The 18,938-nt window shown below is 45.6% G+C and overlaps 1 protein-coding gene across 1 annotated transcript in view; it reads right to left on the bottom strand.

Moving 5' to 3' along the window:
- DENND2A (DENN domain containing 2A) overlaps window positions 1-18,938 on the bottom strand; it is a 54,798-nt gene that overhangs the window by 21,844 nt on the left and 14,016 nt on the right. The window contains exons 2-7 of the mRNA XM_054167584.1: window positions 11,912-12,010; window positions 9,210-10,424; window positions 7,963-8,090; window positions 5,214-5,335; window positions 2,801-2,998; window positions 892-985 (exon numbers count right to left, since the gene is read on the bottom strand). Coding sequence (XP_054023559.1) covers window positions 892-985; window positions 2,801-2,998; window positions 5,214-5,335; window positions 7,963-8,090; window positions 9,210-10,424; window positions 11,912-11,982 — 1,828 coding nt within the window. The 5' untranslated portion in view covers window positions 11,983-12,010. The remainder of the gene's footprint in view (window positions 1-891; window positions 986-2,800; window positions 2,999-5,213; window positions 5,336-7,962; window positions 8,091-9,209; window positions 10,425-11,911; window positions 12,011-18,938) is intronic.

The raw sequence follows: 18,938 nt of genomic DNA on the forward strand, positions 1-18,938 counted from the left end.
AGCTGGACTGTGCGTATGGTCCAACAGACTGCTTCTGTCAAGGATGCCTTCGATGGGCCCCAGAGTGTGGCATAAAATTATGCAGTGACAAGTATGGGATGTATGAACCTCTGAAGGCTGCCAGAAACACACCCACTCCATAGGTGTATATCCTATATAACAGAGGATAAACAGTAACTGTGGGAAAGAAACAGAGCTGGTGGTCACCTTTTGCTGGAGATTAAGAGTGTTCTGGGAAATAAAAAAATGTGTTGGGAGACATAATTTGAAGTTTTAAAGAAATACATTTGAAAGCAATTGCTCTGAAGTCCCTGAATACTTCTGACAAGTTGTTAACTGACAGTGGGAGGCTGGACGGCTCAATCTTGCTACAACAGAGACGGTCCCAGGGTCATGTGTAGTAACCCTGATTCCCAGCTGAGGCTGTTTGTTTATTGGGATGCTGAAGAAATCAGGGCTATTTCACAACCTACTATCTTCCACTGGACTGCTCACCAAAGTGACGCATTTCTGCAAAATATTTGAATCTCAACAAATCAGTCTCTTGGCACACAGAACATTCCTTTCTAAAGCTTCCAGCCTGTTCCAGAAAAAAAAACCCAACCACAACACATCAAAAACAGGGGACATTTTTGATGCAACCTCTGAGGTTATCATGTAAAGCCGTGGAATGAAAATGAAGCAAGAAAAAAATGTAACTGTTCAATTTCAATTAAAGTCTTTTGGGCAGAGGAACAGCTTTTATCTCCCCAAAAGAAAAGTGGAAGCCCCAGTGGGAGCCTGGATGGGAAAGAAGAGTTAGAAAACATCATATAAATCACTAAGCCAACCTAAACTTTAAGACAAGTCCTCATAAAGTCTCAGATGTATGATGATTCAAAGCTGTTTTACCTTTCCCTGAATTGCTCTCTGTGGACTGAGACAGCCTCTTGACACGTTTCTTTCCTCTTCGTGCCTCGTAAATGGCATTGATTTTCAACACAAGCTGCACAGCACACACACAAACAAACAAGGTCATGTTCCTCCCCAGGCAAGAAACCAAGTTAGAATTTCGTGCAAAGTGCTCTGTTTCCCAATCCTGGCCACACTGAAACTCTTCACTTGGTGGCCCAGAACTGACAATTTTCAGCATCTACCTTACACAGCAATCTGCACCTGTGCTACCAACAGCCAAGGCTCACTCTGGTGCAGAAGCAGTACAGTCCTGCTGGTGTGGCAGGAGCCCAAGGTAACAAGCCCTGACGAAAGGCCAGGCCTTAATGCACTTTCCCACTGTGTGGCCATATGAGCTTGACTGTGCCTACCTGGGCCTCTCCATACTGTGTTCCACGCTCCAGGGAGCACCACAGGGTCCCTTAGGTCATTTCTATGATGTGCGTACCTGGGCTTAGTGGCTCATTCAGTGTCTCCCTTATCCATCCCTGAAGGGGAGTGGAGCTGCAAAATGACCATGTCAGGCTTCCTCAAGCCCCCTTAAACAGAGCTGCCTTCTTCACAGCATCTCAGGCAGAAGCAGGCCTCAGACCACAGCATCCAGATTTATTCCAGAAAGTCTATGATCCCTGCACACATCTCAAGAGCTCAAATATAGACAGGCCCACCACACACTTAGTCAGGGAACTCTGAATCCACATATTTAAGTGAGAGACAGGATGCATTGATGTGGAAGTGCAGACTCCACCCAGCCTCCCAGCTCAAGGCTGATTGATCTTGTCACTGTCACAGTGAAGCTCAGTTCTGAGCTTGCTCTGCAAGACTGCTCAGCAGCACTGCATGGGAAATGCAGACTTGTAATCTTCCCTTCAGCTGACATAAAGATGTGCATGAGCACACTGACAGAGCTCAAGCACATGCACAGATGTGTAGGCATACTTGGAGATAAAACCCTAGAGATTTGTAGTCTTTGGCTCATTTCTGAAGAGCTGAGGTACACTGAGAGGGCATTAAAAAATTCAGCTATGCAAACACAAACACAAATCTGGCAACCAGGAAACAAAGATACACAAACACATCCCTTCTTCCCCAAAGTGAAAACTGTGAGCTCAGAAAAACATCACCACAGACAGTGCCTGGTAGCTTCTGCTTGTCCTGCAAAGACTGGGACAAGCAACTGTGTTTTTGTAAGTGTGTTTTTGAAATGTTCAATAGATAGAGTGGTGCCAAACTTCATCTGGAGCAAATGCACTTCTGCTAGATCTGAAAGTAAATAAAACTGAAAGGGAGTCATGCTGTACCCAAATATGAAGTAGTAAACGTTGATCCACAAAATGCTCATGACTACAGACAACTCCTTTTGCCTCTCAAATGCCAGTGTTTCTGTTGTTCACCTACAATCACATCCTACCTTGAATTAGAAACAGCCAATGCATGAATCAGACCTAGATAAGAACAGCAGGGTGCCAGGAGGAAACCCAACACCACATGCAGCTAATTTCTGACTCTCCTGTCAACCCAGCAGAGAAGGAACTACGAAGAGGCATTTTTTGCCCAAGCATTAATTGCATTACCCCCTCTGACAAATGAAAATGTTTATTCAAAAAGTATATATTAAAAAGAATTGTTATTTTAACCTCTCCTGACAATCATGATATCTCAGTCAGAACAGTAACTCCCTCAAAACTTGCAGAGGTGTTTGTGAGCCTTCTCCTTCAGGTAGAAAGGGGGTTAAATAGAAGCCAAGTCAGTTGCCAGAACAACAGCTATATTTCAGGGGTGTCACTCAAACTAAAGCAAACACTGTCTCATACTCATGTTCCTGCCTGGAAGAAGCCAAGCAAAAGAGAGAAAGCCCTAGATTTACCTTGGGAATCTTCCTTCTCCTCTTGCCATTTTGAGGGTCTCCCAAGGAGAAGAAGGTGTCGTCTGGACTGCTGGGGGTTGAGGGAGGGCTGATTTTGGACGGTGACCCAGTCCCGTCACGGCTCAGTTTCCTTAGGTCTGGCAGTTTGAAACTACGCCGCTCTGAGTTTTGTCGGAAAAAAATGGGCTTGGAAAGCAACTGGAAATAGAGAAGGAATGAATGAACACCTGAGTACCTTTGCTTCATTGCTAATACTGTCATGGAGGTAAATCCTGTTGGGCACCTACAGCACTCAGCTGGCCAAACAGCCCACATTCTGAGAATGCTCACAGATTTCTACACACACTAGGAAATTGCCCAGCTGCTGGGCTAGACCAGGGCTATTTCAACCAGCAGTTCAACCATTTCATATTCATTCCAGACCAGAATGCAGTCTAAGGGGTCAGCCAAGAAGCCTTGCTGGAGTGTGAAAAAAAAACAACAAAAAAAAATCTTCTAAGATTCTGTAACCCAGAGGCTTGTTCTATAAACAGGACAAGACTAACCAATCAGCCAACCACAAGCATTTGGGACAAGGAGCAGCTAGTCAGAAGGAACAGAGAAGCAGTGAGGGCCAGACAGAAAGCATCATTAGTATGGTTGACAGACCTAACCCTGAACGGACAGCAGCCAGAATTAAATATTTCAGAGGACAGTACAAGAAATGCCAAAACAGACAATTATGGAGACAAGTTTCCTCTTAAACTCATTAGTGAGTTCAGTAGGAGCATAAAATTGCTATTTAATTACCAACATAAAGTTGTCAAAGTCTCTGACCAAAACCAGTATCACATAAACAGAAAGCTCAGCTTTAGATAAAGAAAGGCAAACCACTTCTCACCAGAAAGATGCTCAATAGGAACTACTCCTTTTGTCCTTCCCTACAGAATTTCCCAGCAATTACAGTAAGGGTAAGTCACACTTTTTGTGTGACCTATATCTGCACTCCCAGAGGATACAGCTCTGTGGCACTAAGAAGTGTGGGGCAGGGATATCCAACCTAATTCTGAACAAGTCACAGTGGCACTGTAGCTGAGGCAACATAATGGTCTGCCTCCATCAACACGCTCAGCACAGTTATTAGTCTGACCATTCCGATTTGCTCAGGTGTCTCTGGATGGTTTGACTGCAGTCATCTCACAGAAAAGGTTACCACCCACAGAGAAGTCACACATTAAAATGAGTCTGGGAAGTGCTTTCACACTGAAGAACCTCATCCTGCACTAGTGATACAGCCACCACAGTAGGGTAACATAATTACTCCTACTTAGTTCTTTACTAAAGTGTCTCCTGCATGGAACCCTATTGATAGTGAAAGGCATTTGTGTATAACACTGCAGCCCCCTTTTGACAGCAGAGGTGGGAAATCAGGGCATATAGCTGACAGCAAAGCCCTCTGAGGAATCCAACTATATCCCACCACTCATATGTAGACCCTTGCTGCTCTAGACCTAACTAGGAACAAGGAGAACAGACTGAGAACCACAGAAAAAAAATTCACTTTTAAGTGTTGAATTATCCAAAGAAACCTCAGCTGCTGATTAAGCTGCTTGGAAAACAGCAACACATCAAGGAACACTGCATGCCAAGCTTCTGAACATGTTTGGTAACTGCTCTAATAACAGCTACAATTTGGAGAACATGGGAACCCCCTTTGGTCAGGAAAAGGGTGTGTAGATCTCCTGAACGCACTCTGAAACCCGTCTGTTACCAAGAAGACTTTTGCTGTCACATTGCCCTTCCTGTTCCAGGCTTGAACTATATGAACAGGCAACAGAAACCAACCAGAACAGCTCAGGAAGCTGAGAGCAGGGCTGGCTTTGGTAAGCCCTGAGCTCTAAGCAAGAGGTACAAGGCAATGTTTTACCTCTTGTTTTGGATTCACTGCCAGGGAGGAAAATGTCAGCAAACTATGAGCTGTACTGACACTGCATTAGCAACCAGCCTCATCCAGGAAAGAGCAAAAGAGGCATCCTAGCATCAGCACAGGCAGACTGTGTACTGCCCACTAACACTGAGCCAAGAAGACTGCAAGGCTTGATCGCCCAAGCACTTCAATGCCCTCTTCGAGGTAGAAGAGTTTTCTTGCATCACATTAGTGAAAGGTCTTCCCTCTTACCAGGGCAAGGTAGCCTTGGTGTGAAAAACAGTGAAAGCCAACAAACCATTTGCATAAGGGAATGCTGTTTGTTACTCTGCTAAAGGGAAATAAATACTCTCTTATCATACACTGTACTCTGACCAGTGGTAAAAGACTCAGTGGAAAAAACTCTGACATGATGAAAGTCAAATCAGCAAAATTCCACTTTTCCCACACAGAACTTGGATTTCACCCCAAAACTTTCTGGAGAAGTGGCCACATGAATCAAAGCACCTTAGTGGGAGTCCCAGGTACAGAAGAGGTGGGGGATGCTGGGAAAGTCAGGACACATTTCTTCCCCAAACAGCGGCTGTTGGTCTCAATGTCTTCATAAGGGTTTTCCTTTGATGGTGGATCTGCAGCATAAAGCCACAAGTAAGAGATTGTAAGTGCACAAAATCCTTGAGGTTTGCCATAAAAATCAGCTTGGGGATCTGCTGGCCTCTTCCCACCCCCCACATCAAACATAAAGACCTGCTCTCAAGCATTCCTGCAATTGCTTCATTCTCTCCACAGCCCTAGAAGCCCAGCTGCTCACTGGACAGTGTCCAAACTCTGACACTGACATGCTTAGCCATAGGAACGGATCACAGATACCACAGATGGAAAGATGCAGTGAGTCCTCAAGGTCATTTCTGTGTCTTCAGAAGAGCTGTTCTCATGCACATCAGTCAACAATTATATTTGTTTCTTTCTGGTCTTTAGCTTAGATTTGTCTCCACATGAAACCATCAGCAGAAGGCCAGCATAAGGGTCTTCTCTCCTCTGCTTAAATCACTTGTTTAGGGGGACCTCTGGTCATCATTTAATTGGGGCAGAAAGATTTAATCCACTCTCTGGCCATGGACATCTGTCACACAACATTCTAGGCATGGTAGACACATCTACCAATCATGCATGCCTCGATCTCACGTGCATCACTACTGGGAGCACTCACTGTTTCGTGACCAGCACAAGGCCGTGTGCAGGCACCCCATGAATAACTCAGCTAAACTGGAGTCCCAATGTGCCTGTGCCATCCCCTGCTATGGGAACATCTCTGCCAACTGCCCCTAGGTGAGGAATTGAAGGGCAATTCAGGAATGAAAGGCAGCACCATGAACTGTCGGTGTGCACCCACCATCAAGACAACACCAAACGCACTGGACATCGCTGGAATCCGGAGTGGTGATTTTTCTCTTACCTCTGATCTTACCACACTCTTCTTTCTCACTTACTCTCCCTGTGGCACACACTAGCTAATCTCCTCGCTGCCTTGAGAACCACTGTATGATTGAAGTGATCTACATGAGCTTGTAATCAATAAATTGCCAATCATTCTGGCTATTTCAGTGTCAGTTTGCCTCACCTCACTCCTCGGGTATCACTACAGAACCTCCTGCAAATCCTTCCTCATAAGGTTGGGTCACAACAAAGGGAATCTGTGTGACTTGTTGGGAAAGGGAATGCTTGTCCCACCAACAGCTGAGTGCCCCTGACATATGAATATGACACGTGTGTATTGGCATGCTCTGAAGGGCACACAGGATTATCTGTGGGCAGTACTAGTGTCCTGTGGCTGCAGTCTCAGTTCTCCCTTCATTGGTGTGGTTTTCACACATTGTTTGTTTTGTGGACTATAGCTGCCTGTGATTTTGTGAAAAACAGAACTGCAGTTTCTTTTGAGATCTCCCTGTTCAACCCTTTTCCAAAGCTTCTATGGTAACAACAGCAGGACTGCAGGAATTAATTAAAGATCACTGACTCCAGGCAAAGCCTGACCATGCAGCAAGAAAACAAAAGCCAAACATGTTCCATTACCTGTAACTTTGCTTTCTTCTAATCTTTGCAACTAAAAGCTGGAGGGGAGTGGGATTAGAACCTGGTATTTGAGTTCCTTGCAAGCTTGGGACGCAGGGTTGTGCTTGTGTTTGAATGCAAGGATTTGCCTATACAGCCACCCTGTAATGCTATCCATGTTATTCCAGCTGACGAGGTGACCCTTACTCAGTGGTTTCCAAGACCTCCCATCATGCCCCAACACAAAAAACCCCCAGCTGCTCAGGCACTCCCTGTTCCTTTGGCCCCCCAAGTAAAGTGCAGAAGAAAGCAAACATGAGGCCCCTAGCTCCACAAACAAGGCTGGCAGCTTCCAAAATGTAAAAAAGCATGGACTGGCATCACCTTGTCTGCTTTACTCCCAAAGGGATGAGAGTCTTTTGAGAGTTCTTTCTCATCAACTATGATCAGAGTTTATTCATACCAAAACAATAATGCCTGGCCTGCTTTTGAGAAAGTGCAGCTCCTCCCACGCCAAACACAGGCCACCTTTGTAGGATTACAGCTGCATGGTGAGAGCTGACACAGCTATTCTCTTCCTAGTCTGCTAAACTCTGCCAAGAGCTTTACACAGCACCAGCCTACAATCAAAGCTTTTCCAAGAGGGATGCCTCTATTCTGTGTTCCATAAATGGCCATTTAACTCACAGTCACTATATAAACTGAGAGTGTTGCAGGAAAGAATCTTTAAAAGGGCATTGGTCTGCCATTAAAGTTATAGAATGAAATAAAACTCAAAGATTGTGGGACCTAGCTTCTTAATTTCAGTGGTACCTGAAGCCACACACAAGCTTATTTCTGGAATGAGGAACTGTTTCAAGGCTGTTTTCAGCCTGTCCACATTATCTCAGTGGTGACAAGCTCACTACAACGGACAGACCAAAACCATGAGAATTAGTCTGCAGGACAAATAGAAGACAAAGGAAAGATGCCAGCAAAACCCAAAAGCTGGTTCTCACATGCCTCAGGTTCATCCCTGAAGCCGATGAGTTTTAAAAGAGCCTGTCATTTTTCCTTACTACTTGCCAATACTCTGTGTAAAATATATCTTGGTCTGCATTTGAAGCATAAATATACTTTATTCAGCACCTCCAGCGAGTGTCTGTTGACCATGAATCTCCTCAGTTATTCAGCATCAAATCCCTCCCCTGTCCATAGCTCCTACCCAAGATGTCTTCATAGACGTTCTCCTCAGATAAAGTGCGTGTGAGGGCCAGCTTGGTCTGCGCGTACCAATCCACTCGGCCGTTCTCAGATGATGACTGCAGCAAGTCTTCGAACTCATAAGACTTCCTGAACCAGGAAGGGAGGGGAGAAGGAGCAAAGAGGAGAGTGATTGTGTTAACCAGGATTTATAACCAAGCCATGGTTAACTGACTTCAACACAGAATCATAGAACCACTTAGGTTGGAAAGATCTTTGAGATCAAATCCCACCATAAACCTAACATTGCCAAGTCCACCATGAAACCATGTCCCTGAGCGCCACACATGCCACACAGCTGGCAGAATGAGTTACTAAGAACATTTCACAGCTTCATCCCATGTAAAGCAGTTCACACTGAGATCAGTTATACTTATCAGCCACATAAATAAAGGCATTTTGGGGATGCTATGGGTTATCCAGATTGTCATGGCAATAGCACAGTGTGAAGATTCGAGTGTTAACTGGCACATCCTGCCAACGCTGCACAGAACCATAGGCCAAGAGAGGTTACACCCTTGGCAGGAACAGGAGCCCCAAAATTATCGCTCTCTGAGCAGTACAAGACAGTAATACTTGCATGCAGGATGGCAAGAAGGGTAAAACCAATGTGTCCTCCACTAACAAATGTGGAGAGTTTTGATGTCCTTTCTGCACCCAAGGCAGGGATTTTTAGATGAGAATTTATGCAGAAGGCATTAGAAATAGCTGTGCATTGTACACTTCCCACCCCAAAAATGTGTGACAATCATGTGGGAGAAAAGGCAAGAAAGCACTCCAGAAGAATATATATACAGCAGATTCAGCTAAAAAAATAGGTTTACTATGAACAGTGAAAATAGTGCTGTAGAATCCAGAGATTATCATTCCAGGCTCTGTTCCAGACTAGATGCAGTAATTTTGTAATTGAACAGGTTTTCTGATAAAAAAAACCCAAGCCCAAACCCTTCTATCTTGGGTTTGCAGGTTAAGCCATGCAATAGTGACCTTAAATCCCAAACCTGCTGTAACTTATCCCTTCATAGTTATTCTCTGAAGTTGTGCTGGCCATTCACACATTCTTAGAGAGATGACCAAGTGCTAGTTATGACCAGCAAGGTTCTCTGGGGAGTATGCCTGACCAGGGAAGAACCATCTCTCCCAGAGAGACAGGAGAAGGCAAGACTCCATCATGAAGACCAAGAACTTTGTAAAAGAGAGCCTAAATACCTGTGGTCAGTGTTGTTCTTGTGCTTCCCACTCCAGAGCCTCCTGCTGACGGCTGATGGGGGAGGAGAGGAAGGTAGTGGAGGGGGAGGAACGGATGGCAGAGGGGGTAAGTTTCTTTTATTCCTAGCTGCTGGCATCCAGTCCTCTTCCCCCTCGTGTTTGAAAGTCCGACGGGGCTTTGGCAGGGGGTTGATGAAAGGTTTCTTCTCTGGCACCCCTGGCTCTGTGTACACATTCTCCACTGTGCCATCCTTGGACTTTGCACGAGAAGTTCTTACCTCTTCTAGAGTCCCAAAAATTGGCTCACTGATTTCAGAGTCCAAGCCAAGTCCAAGCCTTTTGCTCAGCTCAGCCCCACATATGCTTTCGTAGCCCTCGGGAGCAGCATTTCCTTGTGCTGCCTTCTCCTGCAAGCACTGTGGGGAATAGTAAGTACCAGGCAACTGTGGCTGCAGCTCTGCTGAGCCATCTTTCAAAGCCTGTTCTAGCTTCTTGACTTGACTAAGCACTGAAAGGTTCTCCTTCTGGATCTCCCACTTCCCACCTTTCACCTCCTTGCATTTGCCAAGACTGGACTCCACTTCCTCGTTCCTCTGCGCTTCCCCCTTTCGCTCTGCTGCCTGCCCTGTGCCTTTCTGAGTTCCTGCTTTCCACTCATTCTCTTTGCCTGCCCCTTTGCACTCCAGTTCCCAGTTCAAAAGCCTCTTGGTCTCTACTTTCCGAGTCACCAGTGCTTCCCCAGTTGTTTTCTCAGCCATGCATGGCACCCTGTGCTCCTCCTTAGCTCCCTGCTCTTCCTCTCTGTGAGGAGCAGACTGTGTTTCTTTTTTCCCCTCCCATTCTGAAATTTTGTCCCTGATGCTGAAAGACTTATTTCTTAAGCCAGTTTTGGCAGGTGACTGTATGTTCTGAGTGCTTCCTATCTGTCTCTTGATGATTTTACTGTTTTCTTTAACATTCAGATCCACAGATGGGTCACTGATGATCATTTTGGGACTAAGCATGTTCTGCTGAAAGCAATCTAGCCTTGGATCCAGCATCAAGTTCTCCAAGGCTCCCAGTGGGCTCTTCAGCAGAGAAGAAAGTGGTTCAGCTTCAGATGTTAAACCCAGGGTGACAGAGGCACCTTCAGAACATCTCTCACTCAAAAATCCACACAATGGTCTTTCTAACTCCTTCACAGCTTCTGTATTGTTTTTATCTGCAAGCTTGATCCTGTACATCAAAGACAAAAAGAAGAAACATTGCTCACCCTTGGTTTAGTCCAAGTTCCACTTGTAAAGCAGGTAACAGCAGAGGATGCTCAAATCAAGCACTTGAGAGATGGGCTCATAGGAGAGGACACTCAGGGAAAGGTTCTTTTAGCCAGAACGCAATGCTGTCCTTGACAACTAAAGCACAGTTTGAGATGACACCTTCCTCTGTGGCAGGAGGAGGCAGGAAGTCAGAAGGCTATTTTTTGTACATCAGACATGCCAATACCAATGAGAGGTACCCCAGCACTGGGTATGTGTCTTTGTCTGTTCAGAAATGCAGTACAGTTTTGGACACTGTCAGGGCATTAAGCAGGCCCACTGCAGATAAATGTACAGTGGACCATTTGCAAACAAGAGCAAAGCTGCTGCTGTTAAACAGAGGAGAAAATATACCATACACTTGCCACTCCTTTAGTGCCTGCTCAAAGGATCTCCTTCAGGGCATCCAAGTTTTCCACAAATGTAAAAGAAGGCACTTTCATTATTACAGTTCTTCAGCCCTACAATCCCATGTCACACATGGGCTTGAGCTCCCATGCACCCAGCCACACTCCCTTGGCCTGGAGCATGTGACATGGCACCCAGACATCAGACTCCACATTCCCACAGCAAACAATGAACTGCCTTCACTGTTTGGAGTCCAAACTGCACCAAAAAAATCTAATATATTTAGACCAGAGTTTTCCAAGAGTTTTCCAATATAGTAAAGTTTCAGCTGAACAGAGATAGTCTAACAAAAGAGGGTCCTGAACTAAAGCAGTTAGGCATACCTCTGGGGTTTGCCTGGGCTTGGCAGGGAGCACTAGGTAGTTACTGGGATGCAAACCCCAATCATTAGCCCAATTAAACCACAATCTCAACAATGACACTCAACTCAGGAAATTGCTCCACTAACTTAAATGTATCCAGTGTGCCTCTTCCAGAATTCAGCATCTGTGTGGAGACCCTGTGTGCTGGCAGGCCTTGAGCTTTCCCCTGGAGCTGAGCAAAGCTGGCAGCCATCATAGACTCGGTTATAGCACAATTTGAGTCTGGGGGAGGATCAGGGCGCCGCAGTGCTGCTGGTGGTTAGGCTGCACAGTAGAAACTAAGGTTGGACACTGGAACCTGCAATGCCTGGGGACATTAGGACTTATCTGAGGAGTCTGTCCATTCCCCAGTACTGAAGATTTGACGTGCAGATGGGGCTGACATGACAGATACTACCAGCACAAATGGTTTTGCCTTGGGACAGTCCTAGCTGTGTGAGTTTAGCACATTATCAGTCTGACTTGATGTTGAAGTGCATAGCATCACAGTTCTGAGATGGCAATGAGATTTACAGGGATGTGAGGAGAGAGGGAGAGAGCAGAGCAGAGGAAATGTTTCCTTCCTTTGGTTTTCTTTCTGTTGGGGATAATAAATACAAGCAAAGCACCCTGGCATTGAGACATGGAAAGCTCTCACCTCTCAACAGACTTGCAGACACTGGTTTCAGACTTGCTGCTCACATTGTCCACTTTGCTAGCTGTCATCATGTCAGCATACAGCAGGGTAGCAGGTTACCTGCAGGAAGACACAAGAAAGAGTTATTGCTTAGCATCCTTCTGTCTTCCTTCTACACATATGCATGCATTTATCTTTCAAATTAGGAAAAAAGCAGAATCACAGAATCAAAAAATGTTACAGGTTGGAAAGGACCTCCAGAGATCATCGAGTCCAACCCCCTGCCAAAAGCAGGATCACCTAGGGTAGTCCACACAGGAACGCATCCAGACAGGTTTTTGAAGTCTCCAGGTCTCCAGAGAAGGAGACTCCCCAAGAAGCAAGACATGACAGGTTTCTGAGGACAGCCTTGGTTTCCTCCTCTGTGAAACGGTTAGAGGTGCGACAGCATTACCCCTCACAGAAGCCCAGGGTGGAGACAGCAGGTTTTGAGGGCAAGTATTATCTTCGATTCAGCATCAACTGCTGTACCATGACTTGAATATGGAGCACATTTTATGAAGGCTTACAGTTTTTTTATCCTGCTCTGCAGCATCACCATCTTGTAGGCAATACCTGGAAAAACTGAAGCCTCTCAAATCTGCCCACTGGCTGGTCTGCTAGATGCCACCCTGCCATGACTAGAATTTGGCAACTAGACCAAGTGCCTCAGGAAATTTCGTAGGTTCTTGTCATTAAAACAATAAACCCCACCATACCAGAAACAGTAAATAATGGAGTGATCCCTTTCTTTCACTGTTCAAATATTTTGGGCAGAAAGAAGAAGAAAAAAAAATATCAGTTGTGTTTGTTCGCAGTTTTCTCTCCCTCCCTTTATCCCACACTGGCAATGCTCCTGAGGCAAAGAGTGAACTCTGGGTCAACTCAATGTGTACACACTTGGGGCAGCTCATTGCTAATCACTTAGCAGACTCTCTTTCCCCAGACAATAAACCCCCTTGGCTTCTCTTCCTCGTTAGTAACTGGAACAAACACTCACTTCACTTCTAGACACACAGCAGCCTTGCAATACTGTCAAGAAAATTTACCATCCCAAAGAACAAAATCTATTCATCCACCCATTAACTGTTATGGATTGAGGATAATGAAAATCTAACGATCGCTTCCACCCCCGGCCAAAGAATGACTCACTCAGGCAGCCAAAGCAGATCCCTGCAAAGCTGCAAAGGAGGCTGCTATGTGCTCGGCTTACAACACCCCCAGAGCAGCGATGGTCACTTCATTCACCACTCATCTGCTGCCCCACACAGCAGGATGAGTGTCCACAGCAACTTGGCACTGACTTTAGCAGTAAGAAATATTAACAGCAGCAGAAATCAGTGTATGTGAACCCACTGTGGCTCTGCTGCCACATCCAATGTTCACTTGGGATGAGCTCTGTTCTGGTAAGATTACAGAGCTTCCCCATCACAATACACCATCTCTCAGCCTCTTCCAACAATCCCCTAACAGACATTGCCTAGGAAACAAACATCTGGATATGAGCAAACATGTGCTGGTGCTCAGCACAGTCATGTGCCTGACAGACCTCTTGTAGGAGAGGCCAAAAAGGAGATAATATAGAAGTGCACATGTTTGTTCATCTGTAGTGGACAGGACAGACCACATCACCCTCAGAAGCAAGGCACAAAGCAGTTACTGGGTGCTGTAAGGAAGTCTCTCTCACAAAAGGAGCACTGCTGCTATCAACATGACTTGGAGCCAAGACCAAGGCTGTCTTCCCCAGACATTACGTGTGGCAGAAGTAACCAAAGCAATGCATTCATGCTAGGCACATTAAAGTGCAGACCAGGAGCTTGCAAAGTAGCAACACATCAGATGCTACAACAACACACCCACTGACAACACATGCTGCTGAGGGGACTAAAGCCATCCCTAGGAGATAAGAGTGCTGTGCCTTCACTGACAGTATCCTCAGCATCACCTAGGGGATTACTGCAGCACATTAATTGGTCCTGCCCCAAAAGAGTAAACATTTACCCAAACACATTGGAAGACATGAGGGGAAAAAAGGGTCACCTCTGGAATAAAACAGAAGAAAATAACAAGGTATCTCACAATAAGCCCAAAAGCCAGATAATTTGCTTGGAGCCAATCCCAAACCCAAAGAACTTCAAGGTGATGGGATAATCTCTTCCATTAATAAGGTCACCAGAAATGACTTGCAGGCTTGACACACAGGCATTGCCAACACCTGACAAGAGAAAGCCAGCTTGGCAGTGATGGAAAATTTTCTCCAGTAGGAAAACAAAAGTTTTATCTTCTTTACTGAGGTTTGGTTCCACAAGTTCACCACGAAGGCCAAGAGGAGCTCCCATTCCTCCTATTTCCCCACATCTCTGCTTCGATTGACCACACACTACCCTGACCCTGATTTTGTGCTAGCTCAGGCTCATTCTGGAGCACTTCTGTGACCTGCTAGAGTTGGTGAAGAGTTTTAGACAAAGCAGTTCATGGAAAGGGTCCAACATGCTCTCATGTCTGGTACAAGGGAGGTGATGAGACTGTGTGGACAGAAGGGAAAGAGGGAGGGAAGTGGGAAGAGAGAGCACAAGAGTGTGTGCATGCAGGGATGGGGAAGGGATACCTGTCAGCAGCTCAGAAGCATTATCCAAAACACTCAGCTTTCCTGCCTCATGTGCAATGTGACCAGGGCCCTACAAACTGCTGAGAAGAAACAAGCAGGGGTCAATTTAGTTTGCAGTCAATCCAAGGAGGACATACATACATCCAGCTGGTACTTCTTGTTTGATTACTGCTTTCTGTAGAAACCACACAAGAACTTTCTACCAGCAATGAGTGGCATAGCTCCACAGCAACCTGAGCTCCTGGCATGTATATCCTAGGGCAGCAAGGCCACAAAAGGGGAAAGAAATTGATGAGCCCCATTTGGAGCGCTTTGACACTGTGATTTATTCAGTAATCCTTGCCATTGTTTGGGGGAACAAAGCAGTAATCTGACATTGTTTCAAAATTAAACTAGGAAAGGAAGGACAGGGGAGGAGGCAGGAGGAAAGAAAGAGATGAGGGAGCTCTCAAACCTGTTGGCCAGACCCTGGGAAGGATGTGAAGTCTCCCAGCAGAAGCTTCTCGGCCTATCTCCCACACGCACCCGGCCTCACAATTCCCAGGGCCATGTGATAGGGGCTTCCTGCTACCAAGTGAAGCAAGACCTACCCCGACCTCTCTCTTCCAAACAGAGTTCCTGCCTGCTTTGTATTTGTAAAGAGGCGTTTGTTTACTGATCTAGCATTGGCATGCAGGAAACAGCCTTGAAATGAGCTGTAATCATCTGTCTCCAGCAGTAGCTGTTTGGCTTTCTTCTAATTTAAGTTTTCCTCCCACCCCCCTCTTCCTCAATGCCCTCTTCTCCACTTCTGATCAAAATGCTCTTGGAGTGTGCACTTCTGGTTCAGGGTATTAGATATTGTGTGATGTTTCCAAACCAACTGGTGAATAAAAAAGAGGCACTGACAGCAGGCACGATCCCACCTCCAAAGGACAAAGTCTTCCAAGTGGAATATGAGCTGAACTCCTTCAGGGAGAGGAAGAAACCAGCTCTACCCGCTGTGCTTGGTGCAGCCACCAGATGACAAAAGCCAGAGGAGCATCAAATGCCCTGCAGCCTGCACCCAAGTTGCCAGTGTGGAGTCTTGCCTCTTGCAGCGATGGCAGCAAGCCTCCCAGGCTTCCCTTCTTTGCCCTTTCATCTGTGGAGAATAAGCCATGCATATCTCAAAGGGTCTTGTGGTTTGGGGATGGGTATTATCATTGTTGTGTGCTGGAAGCCATGTCTCAAGATTTTCTTTCTTCTGTTTACTTTGCACTTCACACAAAAACTGGATCCAAGTCCATAACTGGATACTAGCCACATCATTGGTGCATATAAACAGTAAGGCTTCACAGCACAAGGAGCAACCCCCAGCTGGACAAACTCTTCTCCATGAAGAAAAAAGACACACTGCATTTCTTGATGCTCACAGAAGCAGTTTCTCCAGTTATTGTCACGAGTAACCCTGAGCAGCCAGACAAAGCCTGCAAGAAACACCTCTCTGTTCCAATGCTTTACAGAACAAAGGATGTAATGAACAGAAGGCAACAACAAAACAACAATATATACCATAAATATATAAAGAACAGGAAGGATGCCAAGAGGACAAAACACTAACAGGAAAATCATGAGTAAGGGGAAGCCAACAGTTACAGCCTTCAAGTCTCCCTCCCCCAGCCCTTGCTCTGGAGCTTGTTTCCCTTTGGGAGAAGTAGGCATGAGGATGCGTGCTTGTGCACACACAAACACATGCAGGCTGTGTGTGGGTCCGTGTGCAGTCCCGGTACTTCCCAAGGCCTCTGGCAGCAGCATGACCCAGCGGGGCGAGACCCTGCTGAGCAGGGAGAACATCGGCTGAGCAGAGACACAGCTAGAGCCAAGAAGGGCAACAGGTTTCCCTGGTGAAACAAGACGCTAGCAGCGGGGTAGTCACTGACTTGAGGCGCCCAACACTGACCCAGCAGAAAGGCAAAGGTATTCTGGAACTTGAGCTCAGGATTTTGACCCAAACCTCTGCTACGTGCACCGTGAGCCTTCCCTAGCTCACCACAGCAACTGTTTCCCATTGACAGACTATCAGGTGGTCCACTTTTCTCTTTTCCATCAGCTCTGCAGATGAGCATACCTCAGGGTCTGGGAGCATGGGCCACCCCTGCAACAGCAGGATTTCTCAGTGGCATCCTGTGAAAGGACAATTCAGCTTAAGCATGGGAAAAAAAGTTAAAAATTAGCGGATGACTGAGAACCAGAGAGATTGTGGAGTCTCCTCTGGGCTTCCACAATACAACCAGGATTGTTCAATTCACCACACTTGTAATGAGGACCTAATTGGAGAAAGTCAGGCCCAAGTCATTTATTGAAGAAAAAAAAAAAGCAGGATAAACTTATGCAAACAAATACATGAAGGACCAATGACTAGGAAGCTACATGCTCCTACAGTATCTTTTAGAGCCAGACTGCAGAGCTTCCTACGCCCCTTATCCGACTCTGTCCTGAGTCTTCCCTTTGATCTATGGTATCTTACAGTCAGTAGAATCCCATGTGTCAAAACAAACTGTATTTTTCAAAAACCCCTAGTGGAACTGACATACTGCAACCTCTCTGTGGATGCACCCCCATGTCAGAGGAACAATGCTGCCATGCAAGGAATGCAGAAACTGACAGTGTGGTGTGCAGCAAAGCTGTGCTGTGTGTTATGCTATGGCTTTAATTTTATGATGCAATTCATTCTACTGACCCTCTCCTCCTCTAAGCCCACAGAACAAACTCTACCCTCTTATATGTCCCACACTGATTTAAACAATTACTGTGGTTAAAGGGAAGGATTACCATGGTTGAAGGATTGCCTGCCTCTCCCTGGGCCCCTGCTCCTCCCTTGGCTGCTAGCAACATGGTCTCATCCCTGTCCTTGGTAAAGAACGTGCCTGCTCAGATCTGATAGTTGCCATTGACTAAGAGTTTGTCTACTTTTTTCCTCCTTTCTTTGCTCACGTTTCCTTTGCATGAGCTCCAACGCTTGTAAAACCTGCCTAATTAGGCAACGAACCCCTGCAAACACCCACTTCACTTGATACATTACCCAGATTCACCTCCAGAGTAGGTACCCTCTGTTGCACTGAAGGAGATTACAGATGAACCAAACAGATAGCTAGGACCACGCAATCAAGCCTGACAATTAGTTTTTATTTGACCTCACCTTGTGAAAAACTCCTCTGATCTGCCCCTGCCTCTGTTCTCTCACCTCCCCATGCTAGAGCCTCATTACCTATCATCTTCCTTACCTTCTCAACACCAGTCCATGCTTCCCAGATCTTCCAGTGCCCAGACAGCTGAGGTTTACCTTTCCAGAGAGGTAGCACCAGCATCACCTGCCTGGCACAGGGAGCTGGAAGGACAGCACATTTTGGAACTAAAGCAGATTTTAGCTATTAAAAATAAAAACCTCCACTGACCATGAGCCAGTTGAAATTTTCTTCTCACAGACCCTTAGAAAAGTTAAAGCAGAGAAGACACAGGAGTGGCAACAGACAAAATTCCTGCTCCAAACAGCATGTAACACTTCTGTTCCAAAGCATAAAATTAGTTTTAGCAAAGGAAAAACTCGATGTACTTTCTAATGCAGGGGAAACAGCACATTTTTCTCCCTTAGCTTCATTCTTTGAAACAGCTGAAGCATTTTGGCTAAAGGCTTTCAAAAGTAATTCAGCCAGAGGCAATGCTCAGCATGGAAAATTGCAGAGTAAAACACAAAGAAAAAAAATTAACCTGAAGACAGAAAGAGAAACCAGGGTCTTACAATATGAATTGTCCTCTGCTGAAGGTGGGGCTCCTTGCACCCACTATTTCCCATTGTCTTATTTCCCCTTTGTTCCTCCATCTAAACACAACAAACAGGAAAAAAAAACCAAACAAGCAAACAAAAAACCTACTCAACAACTCAAAGGGTATTCGAAGTCCCTCCAGTTTCCTTCAGGCAACCACACCCTCAGCTGAAAATACAGCTTTTCCAGGGTTAGTGGTGGGGTTTACACGACCATGTCAAACGAAATAGTAACACTCTTATTCTAATTCATTGCTCACAAGTACAGAATAAGTCCTGCATGTATAGAAAGTAAATACTGTTCTTCTTTGTGGTGGCAAGTGTAGTTTGTACTACTGCTCAGAGACACGATGAGCCTTCACTCCATGCAGGTAGGTTAATAAGCACTAAAAAAGCCCAACAAAACCAAACACATGAGAAGAAAGATTCAGCATTTCCCAATCTGGCTGTTAAAATGAAGTCTAATTACAATGTTTAGTAGAATGACATGTTTCAGGTTAAGCTTTCTAAAAGGAAGTCATGAACAAAAGATTTACAAAATTACGTAATACCAGCCCCTAAATAACACAAGACCCTGGGAAGTGAAGGCAGGAGTCTAAGACACCTCTTCTGTGATG

Source organism: Dryobates pubescens, chromosome 15 (genome assembly GCF_014839835.1).
Source record: "Dryobates pubescens isolate bDryPub1 chromosome 15, bDryPub1.pri, whole genome shotgun sequence".
Classification (NCBI taxonomy): Eukaryota; Metazoa; Chordata; class Aves; order Piciformes; family Picidae; genus Dryobates; species Dryobates pubescens.